The sequence below is a fragment of the Salvelinus fontinalis genome, chromosome 8 (assembly GCF_029448725.1).
Source record: "Salvelinus fontinalis isolate EN_2023a chromosome 8, ASM2944872v1, whole genome shotgun sequence".
NCBI classification, from domain to species: domain Eukaryota; kingdom Metazoa; phylum Chordata; class Actinopteri; order Salmoniformes; family Salmonidae; genus Salvelinus; species Salvelinus fontinalis.
In genome coordinates this window covers 26,231,265-26,254,425 of record NC_074672.1, presented here as the reverse complement: position 1 = coordinate 26,254,425, position 23,161 = coordinate 26,231,265, and the positions used below count along the sequence as shown (strand labels likewise).

The window sequence follows — 23,161 nt, the reverse complement described above, 5'->3', positions numbered from 1 at the left end:
ATACGAAATGTGTGCGTATGTATGTGTGAGCATACAGCATACATGTATGTGTGAGCATGTGAGAAAGTGTACAAGTGTGTGTGTGTGTGTGTGTGTGTGTGTGTGTGTGTGTGTGTGTGTGTGTGTGTGTGTGTGTGTGTGTGTGTGTGTGTGTGTGTGTGTGTGTGTGTGTGTGTGTGTGTGTGTGTGTACAAGCGTGTTCCTATTTGTGTGCGTGTGACTAATGCTGTTTGGTATGGTGGTACGGTTGAGTGGGCCAACCTAACGAATCCCAGGCAGTAATATGCCATTTCAGTGTGAGAGCTGAAGACGAGCTGATCCTCCATGACCAATCCTCCTATGATCCTCCTTGACCAATCCTCCTACAGCAGTCCTCTCCTGCTGTGCAGCTAGGCCTCTCTGCCTCTCTGTCTCCTATGGCCCCACACTGTCCTCCATCCCTCCCATCCCCATGACACAGATCAACCACTGACCAAATATATGACACACGAACATGTACACAAACAAGACATTGATATGGACTTTTCAGGGAAGTTAGGAACAAATATACACAGGCAGTTAGGAAAGCAAAGGCTAGCTTTTTCAAACAGAAATGTGCATCCTGTAGCACAAACTCCAAAAAGTTCTGGGACACTGTAAAGTCCATGGAGAATAAGAGCACCTCCTCCCAGCTGCCCACTGCACTGAGGCTAGGAAACACTGTCACCACCGATAAATCTACGATAATTGAGAATTTCAATAGCATTATTCTACGGCTGGCCACGCTTTCCACCTGGCTACCCCTACCCCGGTCAACAGCACTACACCCTCCACAGCAACTCGCCCAAACCTCCCCCATTTCTCCTTCACCCAAATCCAGATAGCTGATGTTCTTAAAGAACTGCAAAACCTGGACCCCTACAAATCAGCTGGGCTAGACAATCTGGACCCTCTCTTTTTAAAATGATCTGCCGAAATTGTTGCAACCCCTATTAATAGCCTGTTCAACCTCTCTTTCGTATCGTCTGAGATTCCCAAAGATTGGAAAGCTGCCACGATCATCCCCCTCTTCCAAGGGGGAGACACTCTAGACCCAAATTGCTACAGACCTATATCTATCCTACCCTGCCTTTCTAAGGTCTTCGAAAGCCAAGTCAACAAATAGATTACCGACCATTTCGAATCCCACCGTACCTTCTCCGCTATGCAATCTGGTTTCAGAGCTGGTCATGGGTGCACTTCAGCCACACTCAAGGTCCTAAACAATATCATAACCGCCATCGAAAAGAGACATTACTGTGCAGCCGCATTCATCAACCTGGCCAAGGCTTTAGACTCTGTCAATCACCACATTCTTATTGGCAGACAACAGCCTTGGTTTCTCAAATGATTGCCTCGCCTGGTTCACCAACTACTTCTCTGATAGAGTTCAGTGTGTCAAATCGGAGGGCTTGTTGTCCGGACCTCTTGCAGTCTCTATGGGGGGGCCACAGGGTTCAATTCTCGGGCTGACTCTCTTCTCTGTATACATCCATTATGTCGCTCTCGCTGCTGGTGATTCTCTGATCCACCTCTACGCAGACGACACCATTCTGTATACTTCTGGCCCTTCTTTGGACACTGGGTTAATTAAAATCCAGACGAGATTCAATGCCATACAGCTCTCCTTCCGTGGCCTCCAACTGCTCTTAAATGCAAGTAAAACTAAATGCATGCTCTTCAACCGATCACTGCCCACACCTGCCCGCCCGTCCAGCATCACTACTCTGGACGGGTCTGACTTAGAATATGTAGACATCTACAAATACCTAGGTGTCTGGATAGACTGTAAACTCTCCTTCCAGACTCACAATAAGCATCTCCAATCCAGAATTAAATCTAGAATCGGCTTCCTATTTCGCAAACAAAGCAGCCTTCACTCATGCTGCCAAACATACCCTCGTAAAACTGACCACCCTACCGATACTCGACTTCGGCGATGTCATCTATAAAATAGCCTCCAACACTCTACTCAACAAATTGGATGCAGTCTATCACAGTGCCATCCGTTTCGTCAACAAAGCCCCATATACTACCCACCACTGCGACCTGTATGCTCTCGTTGGCTGGCCTTCGCTTCATACTCGTCGCCAAACCCACTGGCTCAAAGGTCATCTATAAGTCCTTGCTAGGTAAAGCCCCGCCTTATCTCAGCTCACTGGTCACCATAGTAGCACCCATCCATAGCACCCGCTCCAGCATGTATATCTCACTGGTCACCCCCAAAGCCAATTCCTCCTTTGGCCGCCTTTCCTTCCAGTTCTCTGCTTCCAATGACTGGAACGAACTGCAAAAATCACTGAAGCTGGAGACCCATATCTCCCTCACTAGCTTTAAGCACCCGCTGTCAGAGCAGCTCACAGATCACTGCACCTGTACGTAGCCCATCTGTAAACAGCCCATCCAACTACCTCATCCCCATACTGTATCTATTTATTTATCTTGCTCTTTTACACCCCAGTATCTCTACTTGCACATTCATCTTCTGCACATCTACCATTCCAGTGTCTAATTGCTATATTGTAATTACTTCGCCACCATGGCCTATTTATTGCCTTACCTCCCTTATCTTACCTCATTTGAACAAACTGTATATAGAATTTTATTTTTTCTACAATATTATTGACTGTATGTTTGTTTATTCCATGTGTAACTCTGTGTTGTTGTCTGTGTCGAACTGCTGTGCTTTATCTTGGCCAGGTCGCAGTTGTAAATGAGAACTTGTTCTCAACTAGCCTACCTGGTTAAATAAAGGTGGGGGGGGGGGGGGGTGGGGGGGGAATTACGGACACGCAGTCTGTGTATACACAGTTACATGAACCAGTTGTACACACAGACATACTGGATGCGACACACAAACACATGCACACACGTACACAGGAATGCACGCACGCACAAACAGACAAACACACACAGACAGTATGTATGGTGGGCTTGTAGTTGTGGTGTGGTACACAGTGAAGCGTAAAACTATTCTCACATTCCTCTCGTTCCTGCTGCTTCAGGTGGCCTCGATGAGATCAGTCTGGTGGGAATCTAATCTTACCTCCCACACATACACCACTGCACACATACACACACCACTGCACACACACGCCGCCGCATAGCCCAGGGCATAACACACAGCAGAGGAGTTTGGGTACACCATGCTGTGGAGGCACTGCTGGCTATCTGTCTCTGTCTCTCTCTCTCTCTCTCTCTCTGTCTGAACAATCATCTCTCTCAAATCCCCATTTTGAGTCTCTTTCCTCTACATTTCTTTGTCTTTCTCCTCTCTCTCTCTCTCTCTCTCTCTCTCTCTCTCTCTCTCTCTCTCTCTCTCCCTCTCTCTCTCTCTCTCTCTCTCTCTCTCTCTCTCTCTCTCTCTCTCTCTCTCTCTCTCTCTCTCTACTTTTCTTTCCAGAGGGCTCTACCTGTGTCAGTTCCTCTAAACAAAGGGATCTGTTCTCCTGGAGGGTAGATACCCTTGTCTGGCCCGCACCCCTCAGGCTCCAGCCCCTATCTTTCCCAGCCTTATCCCAAAAAACGACCGCTTCTCCTCAACTCCTCACCCCTCCTCTTCACTCCCCTTCCCTCATCAGAGTTGGGCTATCTAAGGACTAGGATGTGGGTTCTGTCTTGCATACCCCCTGGCCACACTCACACACATAGGAACTTCCTCTAAATCCCTGAAATCTATAAACCCAAAACAAACTACTCAAGACCTTTTAGTCCTCTGCTTCGGGACCGAAGTGTTCAAACCTCAACTATGTGGTCCAATAGTTACTGTGTCCTGGTCCAAACCCATGGTACGACAGTCCTGAAGAACAACATAATAACAACATAGCAGTGAATTCTGTTGATGGGATTCTGACCAATTACACCTTTTAAATGTTTACATGTTTCTCCCACTGGGCACACATTGGTTGAATCAACATTGTTTCCGCGTCGTTTCAATGAAATTATGTTGAACCAACGTGGAATAGACGTTGAATTGATGTCTGTGCCCAGTGGGCTATATTTAAATCCATAAAAATTCCACTAAACTCTGAGGCATGGGCTTGAATGGTTGATTTTTATTTTATTTTACCAGGTAAGTTGACTGAGAACACGTTCTCATTTGCAGCAACGACCTGGGGAATAGTTACAGGGGAGAGGAGGGGGATGAATGAGCCAATTGTAAACTGGGGATTATTAGGTGACCATGATGGTTTGAGGGCCAGATTGGGAATTTAGCCAGGACACCGGGGTTAACCCCCTAGTCTTACGATAAGTGCCATGGGATCTTTAATGACCTCAGAGAGTCAGGACACCCGTTTAACGTCCCATCCGAAAGACGGCACCCTACACAGGGCAGTGTCCCCAATCACTGCCCTGGGGCATTGGGATATTTTTTAGACCAGAGGAAAGAGTGCCTCCTACTGGCCCTCCAACACCACTTCCAGCAGCATCTGGTCTCCCATCCAGGGACTGACCAGGACCAACCCTGCTTAGCTTCAGAAGCAAGCCAGCAGTGGTATGCAGGGTGGTATGCTGCTGGGTATTGATTTATTATCATTTTATTTGTAAAATTATTAGCCAGTGGAAAAAGTTTATTTTTGGTATTTAAATCAGAAGGCTGCAAATAGAAAAGAGGCATACGATTTTTATTTAAATTTTATTTATTTAATAAATTAATGCCATTGATGTGTTTTTTCATTTGAAATTCGATTTTGCATGTCTCCACTATTAAATTATATATTGTATGGTAATAAGCGATGCTTGTTCCATATTAAATGTTAAAGCAAAACTTGTTTGGGTCCATATTAAAAGGTTAATTTGTTCAATGTTGGCCCGCGACTTTGTTCAGGTTTTACATTTTGGCCCACTGGGTATTTGAGTTTGACACCCCTGCTCTAAGGCTTTCGCTAACCATGTCTCTCATAAGCTTTCAATCTAAGACTACTGTTGGAACCACTTTATTCTGACTGTATGATTAGAAACTAATGTATTCAGTAAATGTTGATGGTTGAGTACTCAACACTGTCAACGATCCCTTTCACCTGTAAACAGAGATGACCTGCCAGGATAGTGGCTTTTGTCAAAACTGACACAAGTTTCGCTCAAATATTCCTGTTGAAGTTCCGGCATAGATAACAACCTGACTCAGACTGTGTCCACTCCTCCACCATGAGGGACCCGGACACACACCAGGCGCTCATGGGATTCGTAGTGTTTCTGGCCGACGGAGCATGGCATAAACTAAACACCGGTGGCATTCTTGGGCTGATGATCTTTGATGATCTTTTCAGCTGCAATGTCCCGGGGCAGGTTGTTGTGTGGGGTTGTTTATGTTCATCCTCCTACTCACTGTCCTGGCTGAGACGTGTTGGGTTGGACAGAAAGGGGTGTGTGTCATAGTGTGTGTGTCATAGTGTGTGTGTGTGTGTGTGTGTGTGTGTGTGTGTGTGTGTGTGTGTGTGTGTGTTTGTTTGTGTGTGTGTGTGTGTGTGTGTGTGTGTGTGTGTGTGTGTGTGTGTGTGTGTGTGTGTGTGTGTGTGTGTGTGTGTGTGCGTGCGTGCGTGCGTGCGTGCGTGCGTGCGTGCGTACGTACGTGAGTGCATGTGTGTGCGTGTGCGTGTGTGTGTCATAATGTGTGTAGTTGACTTAGTTTAACCCCAGAGAGAAGGAAGGAGGCGGTGAAGTAGGGCTCAGTGTGTGTGTGTTTGTGTCATAATGTGTGTAGTTGACTTAGTTTAACCCCAGAGAGAAGGAAGGAGGGGGTGAAGTAGGGCTCAGTGTGTGTGTGTTTGTGTCATAATGTGTGTAGTTGACTTAGTTTAACCCCAGAGAGACGGAAGGAGGGGGTGAAGTAGGGCTCAGTGTGTGTGTGTTTGTGTCATAATGTGTGTAGTTGACTTAGTTTAACCCCAGAGAGAAGGAAGGAGGCGGTGAAGTAGGGCTCAGTGTGTGTGTGTTTGTGTCATAATGTGTGTAGTTGACTTAGTTTAACCCCAGAGAGAAGGAAGGAGGGGGGGTGAAGTAGGGCTCAGTGTGTGTGTGTGTTTGTGTCATAATGTGTGTAGTTGACTTAGTTTAACCCCAGAGAGACGGAAGGAGGGGGTGAAGTAGGGCTCAGTGTGTGTGTGTTTGTGTCATAATGTGTGTAGTTGACTTAGTTTAACCCCAGAGAGAATGAAGGAGGGGGTGAAGTAGGGCTCAGGTTGTTTATTCTACTGTCTGGTTGTCTTTACAAAGATAGATGTGATAAGGGACTGGTCCTGTCTCTCTGTCTCGCTCTCAGCGAGGCCAGCTACTGATCACATCACTTACTGATACACCATGGCCTACATAACCACCCATGACAGAGTGCACACATAAACATAGACACACACATGCACACACACACTAATCACCCCATAACGCACATGGAAAACAGAAGATGAAACAGCAGAAGGACAGTACCAGACTCTTAAATCCTCTCTAACAGAGACTAAGAGACTTCAGAGCAGTTGCCTGGGCAACCAGGGCTGAAGTACTACAGAGGCAGAGCAGGGTAAATGGACAAGGCTGCTGGTCATCGTGGTAACAGAGTGGAATACCACAAGCCAGGGTTGGGTGGAGTGGAGTTATGCTGGCTGCATGATCAAACACTGGGCCTTCTGTTGGCCAAGCATAGAATCTTCACTTCCATAGCTGTTTCAGCTCCAGTACAGTCTGTACAATATTCACTCCCTCCCCCACTGCAGTCTTATTGAGATTGAATACTATTGAAGACATATGGTATGTCTGTTGTACATTAGGATGATTGTCTGTATGTTTGACTTGTTGTATTCATGGTTATGGTCAGTAATCTTATGGTCATGTGTGTGATCACTGGTAAGTAAGAGTGAGGTAAAGTTGATAGTTGATACTCACGTAGTTGGTCAAAGTGAGTCTGTATCCCGTCGGATCCAGGGATGGAGCAGACTATACGTGCCTTCTGGAAGGTGCTCCACTTGTTCACCAGACTCCTCTGACCCCCGATGTCATTCTGTACAGATTAGAACAGATGTCACGATCAACATAGACAGCAGCTATGATAGGAAAAATATAAACAAACACACATACAGGCAACACACACACACACGTCAATACCAGCAGACACACACGGGCACGTAGAGATCTTACCTTGCAGACACGTGCCACTCGGGAGTACAGCACCTTCCCAGCAGCCCCCTCTGCCTCCTGAGCCCGCTCAGTGAAGAACACGTACACCTTGTCGTCCTCTGGGTTATCAGTCTCCGCCATCGAGGCCACCTTCACAAACTGGGCATCTGACAGAGAGAGAGAGGAAGAGAGAGAGCGAGAGAGAGAGAGAGAGAGAGGGAGAGAGAGAGAGAGAGAGAGGGAGCGCGAGAGAGAGGGGGAGAGAAAGTTTGCAATTTAGACAGAAGGAAAGCGGGAGAGAGAGAGACAAAAAACAGAGCAAACTAGAATATTATTTGGCCCTAAACAGAGAGTGCACAGTGGCAGAATACCTGACCATTGTGACTGACCTAAACTTAAGGAAAGCTTTGACTATGTACAGACTTAGTGAGCATAGCCTTGGTATTGAGAAAGGCCGCCTCGCTCTCAAGAGAAGACAGGCTATGTCCACACTGCCCACAAAATGAGGTGGAAACTGAGCTGCACTTCCTAACCTCCTGCCAAATGTATGACCATATTAGATAAACATATTTTCCTCAGATTACACAGATCCACAAAGAATTCGAAAAAACAAACCCAGTTTGATAAACTCCCATGTCTACTGGATGAAATACCACAGTGTGCCATCACAGCAGCAAGATGTGTGACCTGTTGCCACAAGACAAGGTCAACCAGTGAAGAACACATATTTATGTTGATTTACTTTCCCTTTTGTACTTTAACTATTTGCACATCGTTACAACACTGTATATAAACATAATATGACATTTGAAATGCCTATATTCTTTTGGAACTTCTGTGAGTGTAACGTTTACTGTTAATTTTTATTGTTTATTTAACTTTTGTTTGTTTTCTACTTCACTTGCTTTGTCAATGATAACATATGTTTCCCATGCCAATAAAGACCTTAAATTGAATTGAATTGAGAGAAAGAGATAGAGAGAAGGGAGAGTTTACAAATGAGAGAGAAAGATCGAAAGGGAGATGAAAGAGAAAGAAAACAAATGACAGAGAATGAAAGGAAAATGTTGTGATGGGAGAGTGAAAGAGAGAATGAAGAGAAATTATTTAGTTGTTATTGTTTGATCAAGCCTATAGAGAGGTTCCTACAGAATCCTAGAACGCTGAGACCAAGTTCCTTACCCTGAAGCCAGGTGGAGTCGTACTGCTCAGTGCGGATCACATGACGACTGCCCAGGTTGCGGAAGAAGGCCGAGTCTCGACTCATGAAGTCGGAAGAGATCCCAGCGTACAGCTCGCCATCTGTACACGAATACAGACAAACACATTATCCGCCACACTATATAGACCTACCCTATGGAACAGCACATATAAACATGCATTATCATCAACATCCACCTACAAGGACAGCAAACAGGTCCTTTTATTAGTGTGCACTTACGCACACACAAGACATTTTCTCACACATACTGTCGTGGTCTTACCAATAATGGCTGTGGCTGTTTTCTGGTGTGGATCGTATGGACACTTTCCCTTCCCACATTCAGTCTCTCCAAATGACAGAGTTTGTCGCTCCGACTGCCAAATAAACAGAATTGAATAAACACATTATACACAATGTGTACATGCACGCAAGCACACACACACACACACACACACACACACACACACACACACACACACACACACACACACACACACACACACACACACACACACACACACACACACACACACACACACACACACACACACACACACGAATATAGGATTTATTGCTATAGGACAGATGTAGAGGGACAGACAGGGAAAGCTTGAGATAGGCATCAGTAGAGTGTGTTTCTCAAACCACTCCAGGTGTGCATGTGTGTGTGTGTGTGTGTGTGCGCGCGTGCGTGCGTGTGTGTGTGTGTGTGTGTGTGTGTGTGTGTGTGTGTGTGTGTGCGTGCGTGCGTGCGTGTGTGTGTGTGTGTGTGCATGTCTATGTGAGCGAGCGCATGTGTGATTTTACCTTGTGGAAGACATTGGTGGGGATGAAGGCACAGCGAGGGTTGAAGGCTCCTGTTCCACACACATATAGGTGGGTCTGGTTGTAGGGCTGCAGCACCCGCAGGAAGTTAGCACACTCCAACTGTAGGGGAGACTAGAAGTTAGTACAGTGTGTGTGTGTGTGTGTGTGTGTGTGTGTGTGTGTGTGTGTGTGTGTGTGTGTGTGTGTGTGTGTGTGTGTGTGTGTGTGTGTGTGTGTGTGTGTGTGTGTGTGTGTGTGTGTGTGTGTGTACACCGTAACCACTCACCTCCCGGTCCTTTCCAGCCATCAAACACTCTTGGACCCGGTCTGGACTTGCTGGCCAGTAGAGCTGAAAGAGGAAGCCAGTATAATTGTCATGCCACCATGATTAGCCGGTATGATGCCACCATAGATGACTAACCTCCATAGCATGTTCACTGAGTTAGTCATTTAGGGGCCGTAGCAGAGATCATGTGATTAGATAAAGATGTTTTCATTATCAGTGAATACCAGAGGGAGGAGTAGAATCAGAGACCACCATGTTTCTCACTGTGAAAAACAACCTTATATAAATCAACCATCTGTGACAAATAACATTTCTTGGATGGGAGTTTTATACATTGGCAGCTGAAAATATGCTTCTATGCTCTGTCACATGGACAAAGATATGGAAATGCATAGAAACTACACTAATCCCTGTGCAACATGCAATTCAATTAGTAATATACCGAAAAGGGACTGGGGGTTTGAATGTGGTTTGAATGTGGTAGGGAGAAAAAATCTAATTAAAGGAGGATATGATTGGTAGTGGACATGGATAAATATAATGTTGGAGAGAGTGATCACACACACAGTTCTTCTGTCAGTGTGAGTGATGTGGGCTGGTGGTGAGGGACTCGGGCAATAGGAATGCCTCAGGGGTTGGTTGATCAGAGGATAGCTTTATTAGAGGGCTCATGGCTCCAGTCAAGCTCCTGCCAGGCAGAAATGGGAACAGGGGTGAATGAAACCTTCTTTTATACACTACGTGCTACTCTATGAGAGCCTTCCTGTATAAATGTGTGTCTATGTGTATTAGAATGAGAGTCTGAGAGAGAGGAAGTGGAAAAGGAGAGAAATTAGGATATGACTGGTAGTGGGCATGGTTACATACAGTAGAGAGGTGGACAGAGTGTGTGTGTGGATCTGTGGGTATTAGAATGAGTGTTGGTCTGAAAGAGAGTGGTTGAGAGACACAGGGGGCTTGATGGAAAGAGGAAGGATGCTGGACAGCTGGAGATGGCATCACCATCCATATTCTCATTACCATCAAATTGGGCTTAATTATCCCTTAAATTGCATTAGCCATACACACTGGACAACACACCCTGACTGTGACAGTCATCCACCCCCTTCTTTCTTTCACAAGGTTTTCTGAGTTACAGTTTTCCTTACTGGTGAGTGTAGCTGTACTGTATGAATGAATGTGTTCATGTGATTGTATTGAATCTATTACCCTTGTCACACTATCATGCAGACCAGAGCCAAACTGTGGTTTGAATAATCGCTTTTCACATCATCTTTTTCAAATAAGTTCCAACAACTATGGTGGATGTGTCACTAGACCAGCTCAGTGCAGCTTGGTTAGGTTAGGCTCGGTTGGGCTCTGTAGTGTGAAAAGCCCCTATGTGAAAGAAGCCTATAGAGAGCCAGGCAGTCTGACCATGTGTGGGTTCTGTGTGATGTCGTCCAGGCTTGTGGACAGCAGGTTGTCCTTCATGGCCACGTACAGCCGGCGGCCATCTTCGTCTGGCAGCAGAGAGTGCACGTCCCCCGCCGCCAGGGGCAGGGACAGGAGACGGCCATTCTGGACCAGCTCTGAAAGAGAGAGAAAAATCCAGAGATGAATACAACAACCAGAAGCACAGTACTGCGGATGTCCTAATATGGACACTGTACAGCAGAGGGTACAGTCACAATATGGTACAAAATAAAATATTACAGTTATACTGCATCTGTAATCTAATGACGAATACAACTTGACAGTATGGACAAACAATTTATTGACAGTTTACAATATACAGATAGAAAGGCAGAGAGATCAAAAACACATAGTCACACACCAGCTATAATATCTCAGATGGCACACCAGCTAATGAGTGGCACTAGGCTGCATCCATCAATCATAGGAGTTGTAGTACTCTGTGTCTAGGACTCTGCATAAGTCTAACTCCATTCCGCAAACAGACATAATATGACACAGCACAAACCATGTCCCACAGTATCTATCACACATGCATCTATTCATTTCTCAAGCACTCTTATCGGGCAAAGTTAAAGTCCAAGTCCGCCAGAGAAAAGTAACTAGTACATCTCCAGACAGATAAGACAATAGTGGGTGATACAACAGGGATACAATGACAGCTATGATAGAGGCTGTACAAGATAGATCCGATAGCTGGATAGCTAAGAGTAGCGATTAGCAGAGAATGACAATCGCCACTTCTATCAGTCTACTCTTATTGTGAAACCACACTTCTCCCACACAAACTGATCTACACTAACATACAGCACATGTCTATAAGCTTTGAGATCACATAGGAAGGAATTTTGAGGATGGATTCGTTTACATTCGTCTAACTGTCCTAACACATAGAAGTATCTGTTTCCCTTTAGGAAAGCTTAGCTCAAGCTTAGCTCACATATGTGTTTGATATAAGATAGAAGGAGGAGGGCTTGGAGAAGATGGAGACTTAATGACAGACAGTGTCTGGTGGTAAAACTGGAACAGTGAGATTATACTGATGCCATTGTGATGAAACTGACAGACTGAGAAATGAGAGATGACGAGCGTGGAAGAAACGACACAGCAATGAGAAGAGGATAAATCGATGGGGAGAAGGCATGTAAGAGAAAAATTAATCAAATGGAGAGTTAATTTGGAGCAGACGGTCTGTTATTGAGGGAAAATACAAAAATAAAATAAAGTGCCATTTGGAGTTCATTGAATCAGTTGAATTTATTGGGCGAAAGAGGTAGCAAGCGATTTATTTTAAAGATATCGGGAGGACTGAGAGTAAGATTGACAAACTGGCACACACACACTCTTGGTTGTTGGCAAACTTGTTGAGTGACACGTTCCAAATATCACCATCAAATTCCTTGATAAGAGTATAACCATCTTATTTGCCTGTTTGTGGCCCACCTATTAGCTTGTACGATTCTTGTCATTCTCCATCAACGAGCTGTTGCCTACCACAGCACTGCCGCTGACTGGCTGGGTTTTCTAACAGTAACTGAATGCCTCCATGCCTGTCTGCCTGCTTTATATAGCAACCCACGACTGTGACTCACTGTCTGTAGGAGCAAACAATTTTCGTGACCGGTGTGGTGTACCTAATAAACTGGTCATTGAGTGTATACTGTACACTGAGTGTACAAAGCATTAAGAACTCCTTCCAGACTCAATTCGTTAGGGCATGGACTCTACAAGGTGTCGAAAGCGTTCCACAGGGATGCTGGCCCATGTTGTTGCCAATGCTTCCCACAGTTGTGTCAAGTTGGAGACTCATATCTCCCTCACTAGCTTTAAGCTCCAGCTGTCAGAGCAGCTCACAGATCACTGCACCTGTACAAAGCCCATCTGTAAACAGCCCATCTATCTACCTACCTCATCCCCATACAGTATTTATTTATTTATCTTGCTCCTTTGCACCCCAGTATCTCTACTTGCACATTCATCTTCTGCACATCTACCATTCCAGTGTTTAATTGCTATATTGTAATTACTTCGCCACCATGGCCTATTTATTGCCTTAACTCCTTTATCTTACCTCATTTGCACTCACTGTATGTAGACTTTTTGTTTTCTTTTGTTCTACTGTATTATTGACTATGTTTTGTTTATTCCATGTGTAACTCTGTGTTGTTGTGTGTGTCGAATTGCTATGCGTTTATCTTGGCCAGGTTGCTGTTACAAATGAGAGCTTGTTCTCAACTAGCCTACCTGGTTAAATAAAGGTGAAATAACATTTTAAAAAGTTGGCTGGATGTCCTTTGGGTGGTGGACCATTCTTGATATACACTGGAAACTGTCGAGCATGAAAAACCCAGCAGCGTTGCAGTTCTTGACACAAACCGGTGCGCCTGACACCAACTACCATACCCCGTTCAAAGGCACTTCAATCTTTTGTTTTGCCCATTCACCCTCTGAATGGCACACATAGACAATCCATGTCTTAACTGTCTCAAGGCTTAAACATCTGCTCTCCTTCATCTACACTGATTGAAATGGATTTAACAAGTGACATCAATAAGGGATCATAGCTTTCACCTGGATTCACCTGGTCAGTCTGTCATGGAAAGAGCAGGTGTCCTTAATGTTTTGTACACTCAGTGTATGTATATGCTGCATACTTATACACACACACACTGGACTATAGAACCAATGGCCAGAGCACCCATCATTATGAGTATATGATGAATGCTTCTTATTCAGGGTGACAGAAAACACATTCCTGCCTCTCCCAAGCACAAATCCCTATCATAGAAACGGACATGTAGTCTCCACACCAACACACATCACACATACACTCACACACACATATACACACACCACACACACAGACACACAGACTTACTCCCAACACACCAGCTGCACCCACCCACCCCACTGAGCCGATCCTTCCTCTGGGGCATTTGCCTTGACAGCAATGACCGTGTCGACCCAGTGGGGGTTCCAGACCTGCCCTCACCAGCAGCCCCTCAGAGGGATTAGTACTGGCAGTGTTTCACTGACTGACCTCCAGCTAACACCAAAACTCAGCACATCTACTGGAGTAAGTCCATTATCTTCATGCACTAGTGTACTAACTGCTCAACTGTAAATGTAGGCCAATGTGTATAAATAAACTAGTGAGGTACATTGTTAAATTCAGTCGGCTTAGTTTAAAATCCCCAAAAATCTAGTCAAAATTCGAGATCACAAACAGAAGTTGTTTTTTTTCTGAATGTGTCTAAACTCAGAACAGCCATGTACATTATTTTCAGTCCGAGTAGACTCAACGTGTTTGTAAAGACAGCAGAGTAGAGGTCTTCTCAGGTCCAACATTTTGGACCTGGACCCGAACGGACTGGAGGACAATCACACCCGAACCCAAATGGACCCGACAATAACCAGGCCTAGACCCGGACCTGACGCCCAAGAGAGTCAGCCAAGTTGTCACGACTTCCGCCGAAGTCGGTCCCTCTCCTTGTTCGGGCGGGGTTCGGCGGTCGACGTCACAGGCTTTCTAGCCACCGCCGGTCCACTTTTCATTTTCCATTTGTTTTGTCTTTGTCTTACACACCTGGTTTCACTCACCCAATTACTTGTTTATTATTTAACCCTCTGTTCCCCATGTTTGCTTGTGAGTAATTGTTCGTTGTACATCGGTCCGTTATTGTGGGCTCGCTATATTGCTTTGTATTTTGTATATTTTGAGTAAAGTACGTTGATTACAGGACCATTACACAAGTTGCTCTTCTGATGAAGAAATATGTATTTATATGTTGGCTAGGCCTTCTATAAGTCAATAAATTCACCTTATTAGCATCAAATAAATATGCTATAAGCTATGCAGAGCCGAGGTCGGGTCCATTCGGGTCTATCAGCCGTTCTGGTCCCAGGTTGGGTCTCGGGTATTCGGGTTCGATCCGTGAAGACCTCTACTTCAGAGTGCAGACGTCCTCAGACAAGCTAAAGGAGACAGCAGGTCCTTAAGACCTTGACCCTTGACCACCAGTCAGTTGATCCTTGACCCTGTCAATCTAAATTAAAGAAAATGTTTGACAAATTTACACCGCCCATTCGCCCCATCCTCTCCGCCCCCATTCCATCATGCTACAATCCTCACACTTCCCCTGGTATCTGGGGCATTTCTGGGGCGAGTCTACCGTTCACCCTCTCTTCCTCTTGTCCTGTGTGGATGTGGATGCCGTGAGTTAGCTTGGCACCAGGAGAACGGGAGTGACCGTGAGTTAGCATGGCACCAGGAGGACGGGAGTGACCGTGAGTTAGCTTGGCACCAGGAGGACGGGAGTGACCGTGAGTTAGCATGGCACCAGGAGGACGGGAGTGACCGTGAGTTAGCATGGCACCAGGAGGACGGGAGTGACTGTGAGTTAGCATGGCACCAGGAGGACGGGAGTGACCGTGAGTTAGCATGGCACCAGGAGGACGGGAGTGATCGTGAGTTAGCATGGCACCAGGAGGACGGGAGTGACCGTATGCTTTTAGCCACCAAACAAACCCAAGCCAGCTGACATTAGAGAACCTCAGTCATGGGAGCCACTGATGGGCGTATATGTGATTAGTGCAAATGTATGGCGTGTGACACAGCTAAGAACATTCCTGCATCAGGAGACACAGACACGCACACAACGAGCGCGCACACACACACACACACACAGACAAGAGCAATTACACACACACACACAGACAAACGTGAAAACACACACACTGTGGTGGGTGTCCTTTTTAGGACAGCTGGCTCTTTTCCTCAGACTGGTACTGAGGGACAGTTCTACATTTACTGGGGTAGGCTGGTCCAATATAGGTGAGGGTTGACAAACTTTTTTTTTGCTTTGGGGAGGGTAGTGTGATTTTTCCTTGATTTACAGTCTCCATTTTGCTGATTTTACTATATAATGTATTCCATATAGCCAAATTTCCTCATCTACTTACATGCGCCTCCTCTATCAAGGTGTTTTGGTACTTCCCTTATGTACTGCACTTTACCAGTCAACTGTCTATCCTGTCATCTATTCATAGTGACAATAGTGATAGGTGGATCGTTTGTCCAGATCTGCAATAGGCTAACTATTAATCATACCACACAAAATCATACGAATCTGCACCAATTTTCAATATAAATCCACAAGATAGAGGAATAGCTGATTGGCCGGATTCAAAACTTAGAATTTTCCAATTTAAATGATTATATAAAATTCTTGCAACCAATAGAATGTTGTATATATGGGGGATACAACCATCCCAGCTCTGCAGATTCTGCTGCGAAGAGACAGAATCATTAGATCATTTGTTTTGGTACTGTCCATATGTAGCTTGTTTTTGGTTGCAGGTTCAGGAATGGCTGAAGAGTGCTGGGTGATTTGAAAGGTCATAGTTAATCAATCAATAACATATGTGGGAACTCCTTCAAGACTGTTGGGAAAGCATTCCTCATGAAGCTGGTTGAGAGAATGCCAAGAGTGTGCAAAGATGTCATCAAGGCAAACAGTGGCTACTTTGAAGAATCTAAAATCTAAAATATATTTTGATTTGTTTAACACTTTTTTGGTTATTACATGATTTCATATGTGTTATTTCATATTTATACTCTACAATATAGGAAATAGTAAAAATGAAGAAAAACCTTTGAATGAGTAGGTGTGTCCAAACTTTTGACTGGTACTGTAAGTATTCAGCCCCTTTACTCAGTACTTTGTTGAAGCACCTTTGGCAGCGATTTCAGCCTTGAGTCTTCTTGGGTATGACGCTACAAGTTTGGCACACCTGTATTTGGGGGGATTCTATATCATAGTTTTGATGTCTTCACTATTATTCTACAATGTAGAAAATAGTAAAAATAAAGAAAAACCCTTGAATGAGTAGGTGTGTCCAAACTTTGGACTGGTACTGTATATATTTACAAAATTACATTGATGGAAGCTACACTCTATCTGCAATATGATATAGCTGATCCAGTGGCGGTCGGTGCCATTTAAGATGAAGGAGGACTATTCTTTTTTTAATGAGCATGGCTTTATTTCTATTACAGCACATTGGATGACTGTCATTCATATTCCATTCACCCAGATCAATGTAACATCGATAGGTTTAGGCTACTACATGATACTCAAATGTTCCCTATACCCATCATGAGGAGATCAGTGGTGGATCTACTCTCAACAGATTATAGAAGGGCACAGTAGCAGGCCAGTCTGGCTGTATTTTTACTTCTGATACTGAAGCGCTTTCTGTTGCCGATCATCATTCTCCCAAGTCGTCCACATAGATAACATGCTTTACTTGATTGTGGTGTTGAAAACGCAAACCATGATTACAAGCGCTCAAAGTAATCGGTATACAGTTATGCATTGCTTATTGGTTGTGTGTGGTGCATTGGCACAGAGACCTGGAAAATTCCTGGCATATATTTTATATAATTATAAATACAGTATAGCATCAAAATGTTGAAAATCAGATTTCCCCTAGCTGATCATTGTCTGCAGCCGGTTCTGATCGTAGTGTAATGACAGAGGTAGGGAGAGTGAGCTCATCCGTTGTGGTCTGTGAACCCTCAACCTTCTGCACTGTGCCACAAAACCATGCTGAAGTGTTAAAGTCAATATCTACGTTTATAAACACAGGGTTACTACAATGATTGGTATTTATGGTATTTATTTTTATGACACCCCCCCCCCCCCCCCCCCTACACCAGCCCTGTGCGTAAGTGAGAAAGTGTGTGTGTGGGTGTGAGTGTCTGTCTGTCTGTGTGTGTGTTTGTGTGTCTGAGTTAGGCTGTCTGTGTGTGTGTTTGTGTGTCTGAGTTAGGCTGTCTGTGTGTGTGTTTGTGTGTCTGAGTTAGGCTGTCTGTGTGTGTGTTTGTGTGTCTGAGTTAGGCTGTCTGTGTGTGTGTGTTTGTGTGTCTGATTTAGGCTGTCTGTCTGTGTGTGTGTTTGTGTGTCTGAGTTAGGCTGTCTGTCTGTGTGTGTGTTTGTGTGTCTGAGTTAGGCTGTCTGTCTGTGTGTTTGTGTGTCTGAGTTAGGCTGTCTGTCTGTGTGGTTGTGTGTCTGAGTTAGGCTGTCTGTGTGTGTGTTTGTGTGTCTGAGTTAGGCTGTCTGTGTGTGTGTTTGTGTGTCTGAGTTAGGCTGTCTGTCTGTGTGTGTGTTTGTGTGTCTGAGTTAGGCTGTCTGTCTGTGTGTGTGTTTGTGTGTCTGAGTTAGGCTGTCTGTGTGTGTGTTTGTGTGTCTGAGTTAGGCTGTCTGTGTGTGTGTTTGTGTGTCTGAGTTAGGCTGTCTGTCTGTGTGTGTTTGTGTGTCTGAGTTAGGCTGTCTGTGTGTGTGTTTGTGTGTCTGAGTTAGGCTGTCTGTGTGTGTGTTTGTGTGTCTGAGTTAGGCTGTCTGTCTGTCTGTGTGTGTGTTTGTGTGTCTGAGTTAGGCTGTCTGTCTGTCTGTGTGTGTGTTTGTGTGTCTGAGTTAGGCTGTCTGTGTGTGTGTTTGTGTGTCTGAGTTAGGCTCTCTGTGTGTGTGTTTGTGTGTCTGAGTTAGGCTGTCTGTGTGTGTGTTTGTGTGTCTGAGTTATGCTGTCTGTCTGTGTGTGTGTTTGTGTGTCTGAGTTAGGCTGTCTGTGTGTGTGTTTGTGTGTCTGAGTTAGGCTGTCTGTGTGTGTGTTTGTGTGTCTGAGTTAGGCTGTCTGTCTGTGTGTGTGTTTGTGTGTCTGAGTTAGGCTGTCTGTGTGTGTGTTTGTGTGTCTGAGTTAGGCTGTCTGTGTGTGTGTTTGTGTGTCTGAGTTAGGCTGTCTGTGTGTGTGTTTGTGTGTCTGAGTTAGGCTGTCTGTCTGTGTGTGTGTGTGTTTGTGTGTCTGAGTTAGGCTGTCTGTGTGTGTGTTTGTGTGTCTGAGTTAGGCTGTCTGTGTGTGTGTTTGTGTGTCTGAGTTAGGCTGTCTGTGTGTGTGTTTGTGTGTCTGAGTTAGGCTGTCTGTGTGTGTGTTTGTGTGTCTGAGTTAGGCTGTCTGTGTGTGTGTTTGTGTGTCTGAGTTAGGCTGTCTGTCTGTGTGTGTGTTTGTGTGTCTGAGTTAGGCTGTCTGTGTGTGTGTTTGTGTGTCTGAGTTAGGCTGTCTGTGTGTGTGTTTGTGTGTCTGAGTTAGGCTGTCTGTCTGTGTGTGTGTTTGTGTGTCTGAGTTAGGCTGTCTGTGTGTGTGTTTGTGTGTCTGAGTTAGGCTGTCTGTGTGTGTGTTTGTGTGTCTGAGTTAGGCTGTCTGTGTGTGTGTTTGTGTGTCTGAGTTAGGCTGTCTGTGTGTGTGTTTGTGTGTCTGAGTTAGGCTGTCTGTGTGTGTGTTTGTGTGTCTGAGTTAGGCTGTCTGTGTGTGTGTTTGTGTGTCTGAGTTAGGCTGTCTGTCTGTGTGTGTGTTTGTGTGTCTGAGTTAGGCTGTCTGTGTGTGTGTTTGTGTGTCTGAGTTAGGCTGTCTGTGTGTGTGTTTGTGTGTCTGAGTTAGGCTGTCTGTCTGTGTGTGTGTTTGTGTGTCTGAGTTAGGCTGTCTGTGTGTGTGTTTGTGTGTCTGAGTTAGGCTGTCTGTGTGTGTGTTTGTGTGTCTGAGTTAGGCTGTCTGTGTGTGTGTTTGTGTGTCTGAGTTAGGCTGTCTGTGTGTGTGTTTGTGTGTCTGAGTTAGGCTGTCTGTGTGTGTGTTTGTGTGTCTGAGTTAGGCTGTCTGTCTGTGTGTGTGTTTGTGTGTCTGAGTTAGGCTGTCTGTGTGTGTGTTTGTGTGTCTGAGTTAGGCTGTCTGTGTGTGTGTTTGTGTGTCTGAGTTAGGCTGTCTGTCTGTGTGTGTGTTTGTGTGTCTGAGTTAGGCTGTCTGTGTGTGTGTTTGTGTGTCTGAGTTAGGCTGTCTGTGTGTGTGTTTGTGTGTCTGAGTTAGGCTGTCTGTGTGTGTGTTTGTGTGTCTGAGTTAGGCTGTCTGTGTGTGTGTTTGTGTGTCTGAGTTAGGCTGTCTGTGTGTGTGTTTGTGTGTCTGAGTTAGGCTGTCTGTGTGTGTGTTTGTGTGTCTGAGTTAGGCTGTCTGTGTCTCTACATGGGGAGCCCCTTAGCTGAGTTGTCTGGCTCACAGTTCCCAGGAGGAAGACTTAGTTCGGTGCGCCACTAGAGAGATGAGGAAACCGGGGCACATTTCCTGTGGAAATGGGGTTATCACTTCACCAATTACTGTGCAATTAGAAAGGCAGGACTGGAGATGTCTGGGAAACGGACAAACACACACTCCCTGACATCTGGATTCTTTCACAACTCAACCAGGCACAAGTGGACACCTTGCCCTTTCACCTTTCTGAATACATAGATATAAATCATAATCAGATTGCCTGAGTCCTTGCCTGAGTCTTACCGCACACCTTTAGTTCAAGGCTGCAAAACCACTGTCTGCCGTTGTCAAGGGTGCTACCAAGGAAGAGGGGTACAAATTCTCCCCTCAGGTGAAAGGAGAATGTGTTATCATCTAGATGATGAAATGACTCCCAGTCTATGTCAGTATGTTGTGTGTGAATCAATCTAAATTATAAGAACTTTCAAACATGGCCACCTCTCCAATCACTGTACTGGGAAATAATACATCATCACAGGTCACAAGAGGAGCAGGTGAACTGTAAAGGAAACCAGACAAGGCAAGCATCATCAAACCCCAACTCTATTATAACCCGCTTGTGTGCGGTTTTCACATGGCTTAACCGCTGAGATTGCTTCATTAGCCTTTTGTATGTGCCGCTATACATTTCACATAATCCGCAGCAGTAAAATGTCCCTTTTGTGTGTGGGGGGCACAAACCCAATCTCCAGCTGTCATTTATCATTTGGGAAATCAGGCCCAGAGTCTACAAGCGACTGGGATAATTGAGTCATTATAAGTGGGGTGGCAGGCAGTTTAACTCCAGTGTTGGCTGGCTGACGTGAAGTTTGACTGAATAACTGGGATAATTTAGTCATTAAGGCTAGGAGGGTTGGAGAGAGAGGGACCAGGCAGCCAGGCTGATGGGGTAATCAGCCATGTTGGGGTTAAAAACCAGCTCCATCACATGTGGTCTTCCAGGATCTGATCTGGAATCAGGCGCCCCTGACCCGTGAAGAGCAGAGGAAAAGGCAGCCAGGCTATCAGATGTACATCGGAGGTAGGGAGGGAAATGACCAGCACATGGTGCTCCCTCTGAGAGTCACTGTCTGTGTGTCGGTGTCTGCATCGGATTGAAACACGCACACATATACGCCCAGACAAAGACGCACACATGCACACATTCACACACCCACACATTTCTGACACCCAGCAATTCCTTTATCACACACACTCTTTCTCCCTCTAATGCACAGGACCACAGTACCACCTTGAAACACCTTGTATTAAGCACAATTCACATCTGGCAGTACACATCATCAAAAGCAGCCAGATGAAGCACTGAAATACAGCAGAACAAAAATGTAGAAAATAAAATCTCTCTCTGTGTTGAGCCACTTTAGGTCTGACTAAACTAAATTAATGAGAAAATTTCCACCTGAGAGTATTTTGAAATACTAGCTTTCCTCCCTGCACAATTTCCTTTTGTACTTTCTTGGCCATGTCCTTTGCAGCCTTGAATCTGATTCTTATTTGTACTTCACATAGTCTGTGTGATGTCTGGGTGTGTTTAAATGGTGTGAGTACAGCCCATTACGATTAGACTATCACTCCCAACTGGGGTTTATTATTGTTACATTATCAGATATGAGTAGATGGAGCAGCTCAAATATCACTCACTGAGCACAGACCAAAAATCTCTTAGAAGACAGATGAATATACAATCATACACATTCTTTAAAGCAAAAATTAGCACTCTCAACGACACACATCTTTACACAAAATCGCACTTTGTCAATCATACACACACATCTTCACACAAAACTGCCATACTCTTCCAAACATAGCTGATCCTTTATTATGTAATGGTATGAGGGAAGCAGTTATAGGGACATAGAAGGAACTAGATGATACAATTCAAATAGACAACACAGTGAGTGGAGAGCTATACAAAAATACAGCACGTGAGGCACACTAAAACAGAGACAGCAGGATGTGAATGGGAGAGAGAGGGGTTCTGTCTTACCTGAGTGGGTGAACTGCAGGCGAGGCTGGGAGGCTCTCCATGCCCCCGTCAGACTGCTCCCCAGGTGGCCTAGGAGGACCAGGGTCACGAACCGCCACATGGTCTCTCACTCACACACACTCAAAGTCCTGAGCACAACACACACTTCACGAGGAAGGCAACTGCAGGAAACACAATCACAAGTATATGTGTGTGGGCTCGGAAAGATACCTAGATAAATCTAGTCCAACAAAACACACTACTCCCACTTGGCTTCAGCTAAACAGCTACAGATCAGATGTGTCTCCTCTCATGTCTTCTCTTCGTGTGACTTGTCTCATGTCTTCTCTTCGTGTGACTTGTCTCATGTCTTCTCTTCGTGTGACTTGTCTCATGCGTCTCTCACACTGTTGTATCTTTTCTGTTATGTCTGGGTTTCTCCCCTTGTTGAGTTTTGATTCCTCTCCCACTGTACTCTTCTCATCTCCTCTGATCTCCCTCTCTCTCTCTCTTTCAGTGAGTCCTCCTCTCCTCCGTATAGGCAAAGAGGAGGCGGGGGAAGAGTTCCCAAATTACATACACAAACACACACACTCCTTCTCTCTTTTTCACTGCTGCAGGAACACCTACTTTAAATGGGAATAAGACAACTGCTATGTGTTGTGCCTTTCCTCTTGTTTCTGTCCCTCTCGCTCTCACTCTACCCCCTCTTTCTTGTCACTTTCACTCCGCTGCATCAAAGAGTCCTTTTGTTGGCATTGTGAAATTTAAAATTTGATGTATAGCATTTACTTTTTACTTTGAAGTATGATAAAACTACTTTTCCACCACTTTACTTAAGTACATTTAAAACCAGATACTTTTAGACTTTTACTCAAGTAGTATTTTGCTGGGTGACTTTAATATTCTATTAAGCTATCTTTACTTTTACTGAAGTATGACAACTGTGTACTTTTCCCACCACTGAGTAGTAGTAGAAGTAGTAGTAGTAGTAGTAGTATCAATTAATCAATCAATCACATGTATTTATAAAGCCCTTTTTGCATCAGCCGATGTCACAAAGTGCTATACAGAAACGCAGCCTAAAACCCCAAACAGCAAGCAATGCAGATGTAGAAGCAGATGGAGAAGTAGTAGTAGTAGTAGTAGTAGTAGTAGTAGTAGTACAGTAGTACAGTAGTTG

At 44.9% G+C, this 23,161-nt stretch overlaps 1 protein-coding gene across 2 annotated transcripts in view; it reads right to left on the bottom strand.

Moving 5' to 3' along the window:
- The window catches only part of LOC129860972 (semaphorin-3ab-like), a 33,080-nt gene extending 10,429 nt beyond the window's left edge, over nt 1-22,651 (bottom strand). Inside the window, exons 1-8 of one of the 2 annotated variants that reach the window (XM_055931951.1) lie at nt 22,000-22,651; nt 10,839-10,993; nt 9,423-9,485; nt 9,137-9,256; nt 8,610-8,703; nt 8,308-8,427; nt 7,147-7,292; nt 6,895-7,009 (exon numbers count right to left, since the gene is read on the bottom strand). In XM_055931951.1, coding sequence (XP_055787926.1) covers nt 6,895-7,009; nt 7,147-7,292; nt 8,308-8,427; nt 8,610-8,703; nt 9,137-9,256; nt 9,423-9,485; nt 10,839-10,993; nt 22,000-22,099 — 913 coding nt within the window. In that variant the 5' untranslated portion in view covers nt 22,100-22,651. The remainder of the gene's footprint in view (nt 1-6,894; nt 7,010-7,146; nt 7,293-8,307; nt 8,428-8,609; nt 8,704-9,136; nt 9,257-9,422; nt 9,486-10,838; nt 10,994-21,999) is intronic. The other variant, XM_055931950.1, reaches the window with a different exon arrangement.
- Nucleotides 22,652-23,161: the final 510 nt, after the last annotated feature.